Source organism: Dromiciops gliroides, chromosome 6 (genome assembly GCF_019393635.1).
Source record: "Dromiciops gliroides isolate mDroGli1 chromosome 6, mDroGli1.pri, whole genome shotgun sequence".
Lineage (NCBI taxonomy): Eukaryota > Metazoa > Chordata > Mammalia > Microbiotheria > Microbiotheriidae > Dromiciops > Dromiciops gliroides.
Genome location: NC_057866.1, coordinates 17638275 through 17646838, shown reverse-complemented (window position 1 = coordinate 17646838; position 8564 = coordinate 17638275). Strand labels below are relative to the sequence as shown.

Genomic DNA, 8564 nt, shown 5'->3' with positions numbered 1-8564 from the left:
GGAGGTCCTCTAAGACCTTCTGCTCTTTTTGAATCAAAGCTTCCTTGGAAAACTTCTATACATATATCACCATTATCACTGACCACAGGTTCTGGCTCAGATCTATTTCCTTCTCTCTGAATATACCCAAGCATCTGGCCCAGAACTAAATGCTTGCTGGTTGATTGATCTGTGTATGATTGATAGACAAGAACTCAAGGACATTTCTCCCAGACCTACAGAGATAATAGACAAGACACTATTGTCAGTTACAAGGAAATTTCTTGGTTTACAACCTGACCTTGCAAGAGCACATCTCAGTGGAAAGATTGTGAATAAGAAGATCTCCATAACCTCAGGCAAGTTACTTTCTCTGCTGAACCCCAGTTTTTTCTGCTCTCAGATGGGATTAATAATATTCATAGTACCTACTTTGCACTACAGGTGCTTTCTAAACCTTACAATGTTTTAGAAAAATAACTTGTTAAAATTATGTCTGCAGCATTTTCTTCATTGAGATAAAGATAGAAGAAACCTCTAGAGAGTGGGCCAAGTGTCTCCCTGAGTCCATTCTGCCTCCAGGGTGCCCTTCTCCTCCTAGAATCAGCTGAGCAAAAGCCTATTGCACAGGACATGAGAGGAGGAGGAGGAGGAGGAGGAGGAAGGGGGAAAGGAGGAAGAGGAGGAGGAGGAAGATGAGGAAGATGAGGAGAAACAAAAAGAAGAAAAGAAGGAAGAAAAGAAGAGAAAGGAAGGAAGGAAGGAAGGAAGGAAGAAAGAAAGAAAGAAAGAAAGAAAGAAAGAAAGAAAGAAAGAAAGAAAGAAAGAAAGAAAGAAAGAAAGAAAGAAAGAAAGAAAGAAAGAAAGAAAGAAAGAAAGGAGGAGGAGGAGTGTGTGCATGTGTGTATGGGAGAATCAGACTTTTTGAATCCTCATTAAGCCCTGGGACAACTGGGTCATAGAGGAAGACAGAAAGGTATGGAGAGAGGGAGAAAGTAGAATAGATTTAGAATAGACTTCCATATTCAAACTGTGAGTGTCTGTGGGCACTCAATATATGCAAGGAAGAGAGAGAATGATTCTCTTCATTTGATAGATGAAGAAATCCACCTAAAACTCCCTCATTTCCTAGTTGGGCAAATGCCCTGTTAGGCTCTGTAAAGAAATGCCTCATGAGTTGTGTATCTGCCCTGTCTTTCTTCTGCCCCAGCATACCCAGAGCATTGCCACAGCCAATCAAAGCTAAGCTAAACTTTGGATAATATGGCTTGAGTTCCTCATTAAAAATAATACATCTTGGACAGCATTTTATTATCTGAATATACTTTACCTACTTTTAAAATTTTCTAAATTCTTTTCCTCTACATTTTCTTATTTGGTCATCATAAGTCTGTGTGCTAGGTAGGGTAAGTATGGTTACCCACATTTAACAAATGAGGAAACAACCTCAGGGAAGTGAAGGGACTGACCAAATATCACACAACTGGTGAATGGAAGACCTACTACTCTAATGTGGATGCCCAAGGAGGGGGGGTGTGGGGCGATGAGGGTTAAGTGACTTGCCCAAGGTCACGCAGCTAGTAAGTGTCAAGTGTCTGAGGCCGGTTTTGAACTCAGGTCCTCCAGAATCCAGGGCCGGTGCTTTATCCACTGCACCACCTAGCTGCCCATGCCACTCTCATTCTTAAGAACCAATTGTCTTTAGTGACTCCTGAAACTTCTAGATCTTACCCTATTGGATTGGGAAAGAATGAGAAGAAGTAAATGAAGGATGTCCGGATTATGTCAGAAAGATTTACAGGCTGCCTTAGGGAGAGGGAAGGGGTGAAAGAGAGAGAAGGAGAGAGAGAAATAGAATTTGAAATTCAAAACTTTAAATAAAAATGTTTATTTTAAAATCACAGTGTCCAAAACAAAGGGAAAAAAAGAAAGATTTACAGGAATATAATGTCAAGATACCTGGGCCTGGGATCAGACAAACAAGATTCCAGAATCCAGAATCAACAAGGCACTACATTCATCAAATCAGTTCCCCTCTCTGGGCCTTAGTGTCCTTATGTATAAAACGCTGAGCGTGGGTATGGTCCCACACACACACTGGGTACATGAATTTATTGTTAATATAAGTAATGTAATGTTACATTATAGTTACTATGTTGTGTTATTGTACAATATAGAGTAAAATATTTGTTATATTGTAAACATTAAATCATATGCTATTATATATTGTATATGGTGATATATGATATGATATGATATGACCTGACACTATTGTATACTGTTATGTAATGGTCCTGTTTCTTTCCCTTTTGAGGCCCCAGTTTTCCCATCTATTTATAAGTGAGAGAATTGGACTGAGTCCAAGGTTCTTAATCCCAACAGCTTCCATGATCTCAGGGGGTCTAGGAACTGGCGGGGAATATCTTTTCTATAGTCTCTAACTGAAATTGATCATTTCCTTCCATTACTTAAAAATCATATTCTGACCAAAGGTCCCATCAGTTTCACCAGACTGCCAAGATGTTTCATGACCCAAAATAGGTTAAGAAGCCCTGGATTAGATGCCCTGAAGGTCTCTTTGTACTCAAATATCACAGGTGCTTGGGGCTACTCCAGCACCCTGAGATCCAGGGGCCATACTCCAAGTTCTAAGGTCCTCCCCATCTTTGATCTTTAGGTCTCTACTAGAAACAAGGCATAGGACATCATGAGACCAAGAAAGCTGTACATTCCACCCTCTGTCTCCATCTGCCACTGCCAGTGCCACTTGCATGCTTCTTTCTTGCTCCTTAAAAAATGATCCCCCTATGGGGGCAGCTGGGTGGTGCAGTGGATAGAGCACCGGCCCTGGAGTCAGGAGTACCTGAGTTCAAATCCGGCCTCAGACACTTAACACTTACTAGCTGTGTGACCCTGGGCAAGTCACTTAACCCCAATTGCCCCACCAAAAAAAAAAAATGATACCCCTATGGACCCTTTCCTAGTATGTGTGTATAAGTGTAGTGGTCTTCTACAGGCCCCTTCTCAGTGTGAGGTGAGGGTGCAGAGAAAGCAAAGAGAGGAGCCCAATTCTCATTTCAAGAACTCTAGTTTATTGCAAATAAAGGAGAACTGGAATTTCAGAAAGGGGAGGGAGGGAGCTGACAGCAGAGTCTGCAGGGGATTCTCTGTGGCAGCCATTGGAAAGACTGGCCTGGTTCAGTAAGAGCAGATAAAGGGCAGCCTCCGGATACATGGAGCTCTTCGCCAATGACCCCCTGTGAAGAAAATAGGAGGCCTTCAAGGCTCCATCCTCTTCCTCCCCTTTTCTATTTCTTCTTAGGCCCTCCCTACCTTGACTACCCTCCAAGAATTCCAGTGCCCCATCAACCACATGCTCCATCACAGGGGACCCAAAGTAGTCCAAAGGCCTTTCCCCCAAGGGGTTCCGTTGACTTGGGGTTCCCATGAATAAGTTCTCTCACAGAGCATCTTTTATGTCTTAAGACTGCCCAGAACCTGTGATATTTCTGCTATCCTATACCTTGATCACAGATACTAGGACTGTGGTTTCAGGGTGCACAGGCCAATGGGGACAAAATGGAGAAGGCTTCTTTCCCCCTTATTACCTCTTACCAATCACATCCCTCCACTGCCCCTAGCCCTTACTCACCTTTGGTGCACAAGGCCACACAATTGCCCCCACCATTCCTGGGCTGGCCTGCTGCCCAGTAAGCAAAATCCCAGCTGCTCCTATCAAGCCAGAAGAATCTCTTACAGCGACCCTACATGGGAAATGTAATGAGCATATGAGAAAAGGGAGCCCACACAGTGCCATTCTCCCTAGGCAGGGGAGGGAGATCAGAGAGTAGGCTGGCAATATATCCCTGCTAGCCAGGCTCACTGCCAGCTGGAGTGGGTATGGTCCCACACACACACTGGGTATGCAGGGCAAAACGAGGCACTTTTCTGGACAGATCTATAAGCAGCACTTCTGCTGGAGATCTAAAACCTAATACAAAACCTTAGAGCACCCCAAGGTTCCTAACCCAACTCTGACACTCCATGGCATAACAAGGAGACAACATCAACCATTGTCCCCAGAAGCCATCCATTGTAGGTTGAGGCTAAGAAGTCAACATGACTCCTAAATAAAGATTCAAGGAAGAAATAGTCATGACAGGTGCTAGACCCTTGCCACTTACCCAACCAGTGACACGTCCTCCAATCCAAATCTGGGCCTGGTTGACTCCCCGAGACGTTCTATAGATTACATCATTGAAGCTGTAGTTGTGGATGGAGACCAGATTGCCCCTGTAGCAGCGCTGGCAAGTGGTCTAAAAAGATGGGATATGGGGAAGGGAGTGGGAATGAGAATGAATGGAATGATGTCTCTATACTATAGTCATCATAATCTCATAAAGAGTTATTGTAAAGCTCGTTAGGGTTTAAGTGCCACTGCCAGTGACACTTGCATGCTTCTTTCTTGCTTCTTAAAAAATGATCGGGGCAGCTAGGTGGCGCAGTGGATAGAGCACCGGCCCTGGATTCAGGAGGACCTGAGTTCAAATCTGGCCTCGGACACTTGACACTTACTAGCTGTGTGACCCTGGGCAAGTCACTTAACCCCCATTTCCCTGCCAAAAAAAAAATGATCCCCCCATGGACCTTTTCCTAGTATGCATGTATAGGTGTTCTGGTCTTCTACAGGCCTCTTCTCAGTGTGAAGTGAGGGTGCAAAGAGAGCAAAGAAAGGAGCCCAATTCTCTTTTCAAGAACTCTGGTTTATTGCAAATAAAGGAGAACTGGAATTTCAGAAAGGGAAGGGAGGGAGCTGACAGCAGAATCTGCAGGGGATTCTCTGTGGCAGCCATTGGAAAGATTGGCCTGGTTCACTAAGAGCAGATAAAGGGCACGTTTGTCATATGTTATATGTTATATGACATTCTCCCAACTTACCCATATAGAAAAGCAATATCATCATTTATAAAATACTTTTAAGATTTCCAAAGTACTTTCCTCCTAATGGTCCCATGCAATCAGTTGTGCCAATACCAAAGTCCCCACTGTACAAATGAGAAAAAAGGGACACCAAGGGGAACTGACAGCTAGCAAGCAATAGAGCCCAGGAAATTGGATTCAATGCAATTGAACCCAATTCAATCCAAAAATGTCTTCCTTAAGCTACAGTATACAAGGAAAGACCTAGGCCTTCTGGGTCTCTATCTAATTTGCTTTCTGTTATATTCTGTCAAATGTATTATCTGACAAGTTAAGGCAAATTGACTGTTGTAGTTTCTATACTGAACAATTTGGTGGATTGTCCTGAAAATTTTTATTATACTCCTTGTTCTGTCACTGCATAACTATCTGACATTGAGTAAATCCAAATTGTTCTGGGTCTCAGTTTCCCTATCTGTTAAATAAGGAACTTATAGTAGATTATACCTATAGTTCCTTTCAATTTTAATATTCCAAAATTTCTATTCCAAGATGCCTTCCAAGTTCTAGTAGTACATATGTTAGTCTCTTCCACCTTTGATATTCTATTTTAGTTATTATCTATTAATACTTTGTAAATCACTTAACCTCTATCTCAGTTTCCTCATAAGTGAAGTGATGAGCTTAGACTAGATGATTTCTAAGGTCAACTCAATATGCCTTCAATGTCTGATAATCCTCAGGGGTTCTGTGATCTCTTCTGGCTCTGACAAACTAGATTTGAAGATGCTTTTCAGGTCTGGTGTTCAATTTTCCAAAGTTCTATGCTTCTTTTCAATATGCTATTGAGGTCTTTTAATCTGTAACATCTCCATTCCATATTTCCTTGACAAGTCTAACATTTTATGGTTCCCTGCTTCTAATCATAGCTCCAATCCTGTACTTCCCTCAATATATTCCCACCAACACTTTCTCTCCTGTCTCCTTTCCCTTGACCCAGATTCTATGAGATCCTGAGGTCTTTCCCAATGGGAAATTAACTAGGAAGGAAGGTGTGAGATTCTTATCTTCCAAAACTTTCTTATAAAATTAACTTTTCCTTATACTCTTTCCCAATGATCAGTGCTTTCACTTACTTGGGCGCTTGGAAATGATTCTAGTCGTCTGATTAGCAGAAAGCGGCAGGTCTGGCATCCTGGGGTCCCTGTCAAATGAACTATGTCCTCTTCCTTGGGGCACAAATTATCACCTTCCTTGGTAGCTTGGACTGGGACTAACTCTGTCGCTTCTTCCTTCTCCCACCTGGAGTCATCTTCCCCAGAGGCCATAATCTCCTCTTCATCTGACATCTCTTGTTCTTGATTCAACATCTCTTCTTCCTCTGTCGTCTCTATCTTGAGAACCTCATTCTCTGGAATGAAGAAAAAAGAACTGACCAAAATGATCCCTCCTATTCTTTTCATTGATCTGTCTCAGAAAACCATGGACAGCAAATAAGTCTTCAATGTCTCTAAGATAATTAGTCATATTGAACCCTCTCTATTTAATAAAGGTTGACCTTTCTATGTTGGGGGAAGCTAACTATGCTAGCTTATAACATATATGACTGGAGATATCACTCCTGACTAAAAAAGTAGGATTGCATATAGAAGACAAAGAAGAGGGGCTGCTAGATGGTGCAGTGGATGGAGCACCAGCCCTGGAGTCAGGAGTACCTGAGTTCAAATCCGGCCTCAGACACTTAACACTTACTAGCTGTGTGACCCTGGGCAAGTCACTTAACCCCAATTGCCTCACTAAAAAAAAGAAGACAAAGAAGAGTTGAGAATCCCATAAAAAGGCTAAAAATGTTCCAGGCTTTTCCCCTTAAGATGCAGATAGCTGATCCCTTAGAGAAGAGCCCAGAATCCCTGATGGAAAGCTCTGGTATAAGGTCTGAGCTGAATAATAGTCCCCTTTCTATAGCTCTCCCTGGGTTATAAAGTGCTTTCTTTATAACTTTCTTGTGAGACAGATATTGTTAATACAATTATTCCCCATTTACAGAGGAGGAAACCAGGGCTAAGGAAATGGCTGTGACTTGCCCATAGTCACAAAGATGAATGGTAGACTCAGTACTAGGTTCCAAGTTTTTTTTAGTACATCATTTTCTACCCATCTTGTTGGCCTTACAAACACGGTAAAAGGACAAGGTGAAGATCTGGGCCTGAGCCCACAAAAAAACAAGAAGAACCAGAAAAAGAAAATAGAGGGAGAATGAAGCATGAGAAACTTACTCAAATGAAAAGAGGAGACTGTCCCCAACAGGACAAGTGAGAGGATCACAGAGAACTTCATCTCTTCTCAGTCCCAGGGGTGCAACCTTTGTCCTTCTCTGTCTGAGGCTTCTCCAAGGGACCTTATAAAGAATAAAGAACTTCACACAAGGAATAATTAAATTCTGTACTAGGCAACATGGCCCCAAAAGCAGGAGAAGGGAAGAAATAATGAGGAGAGGATGGTTTTCAATGTGCTTAGATAGATTTGTCCCTTTTCCCAAATCGCCTTGCCCTCCCAGTCCCTCAAGGTCCTGAGAGCTTTCAGCAGTGAAATGAAGGAGGAGTATTGCTCCACTCTAAATTCACTTCCAAACAGAATAAGCCAGAAAGTAGGGAAGCAATGGAGTTCCACTCCAGGGTAAATGAGATCACAGTGGTCCTCTTAACCTTAGAGATACCCTCTTTGGGCTTTTCCCAAGTCTTTTGTTTTAGGCTAGTCCCTGGGTCCCTCATCCTTCCACTGCAAGAGAAATAATTACCTCCTTGGGAATCTGGGACCCAAGCCCTCAGAGACCTTAATAGCCAAGCTTCGTTGACAGCCTTTATATCAAGACTTGGGAGGAAGTAACCAATGGGGAAAGAGTTATTGCCCCAGACATGAGTGAGGATGAGATGATAAGCAGCAGAGTTCCTCATTCCCTGTGTAGGGAAGCTTTTCCTCTTCAACTGCCTTTGAAGACTAAAAGAGTCTGTCCTCAGTCTGTCCTAGTGATGACATGCCGGTCACACCCACATACTATATGGGAATATCGTATCCATCTGTCCCATGGAAGGATGGATAATCTTGTAACGATTGGAATGATGCCACCTGCTGGAGACTTACTGTAGAAGAGTTCCGCCCATGAAACAAAGGTCTTTGAGGGCAAGACCAGGAGTCTTTTCTTTGGCATCAGGAAGTGACACGGACTACTGGGAGGAGGAAGGAAGAGACTGGCGCTGACTCTCGCTCTCTTTCCTGAGGACACTGGTGGAGAGGGGAGCTAGAAATGTGCTCTCCCTTTAATAGATAGGAATCTAGGCCTTTTCTTCTCTCTTTACCAAACTCTTATTCTCTTTAATAAATGCTTAAAAGTCTAACTCTTGCTAAAGCTTATAATTTATTGGTGACCACTCATTAGATATTTTAGACAGTTTAGCTAGAATTTTAGCCCTTAACAATCTTAAGAGACCATGTGGAGAAGTTAGATTCAGGTGTTAAGGAAGTCTATGAAGTCAAGCCTAGGAAGTATATTGCTGCTGACCCTTCAGGACAAATTTAGGTACAGGAATTAAAAGAAGGAATGAGGGCATGCACTGACCAATCATGCCTCCAAAAGCCAAATGATGAAGTGTGCTTCCTATCTCTTG

General features: G+C 42.6%; 1 protein-coding gene across 1 annotated transcript; it reads right to left on the bottom strand.

The window, feature by feature from the left end:
• Window positions 1–3048: 3048 nt before the first annotated feature.
• Window positions 3049–7800, bottom strand: LOC122731353 (bone marrow proteoglycan-like). Its single transcript, XM_043971388.1, has 6 exons — window positions 7697–7800; window positions 7176–7297; window positions 6036–6310; window positions 4164–4295; window positions 3632–3743; window positions 3049–3236 (listed from the first exon to the last, which is right to left on the bottom strand). The coding sequence occupies exons 2-6, from the start codon at window positions 7234–7236 to the stop codon at window positions 3178–3180; spliced, it is 639 nt and encodes a 212-aa protein (XP_043827323.1). The 5' UTR covers window positions 7237–7297; window positions 7697–7800; the 3' UTR covers window positions 3049–3177.
• Between the last annotated feature and the right edge of the window lie 764 nt (window positions 7801–8564).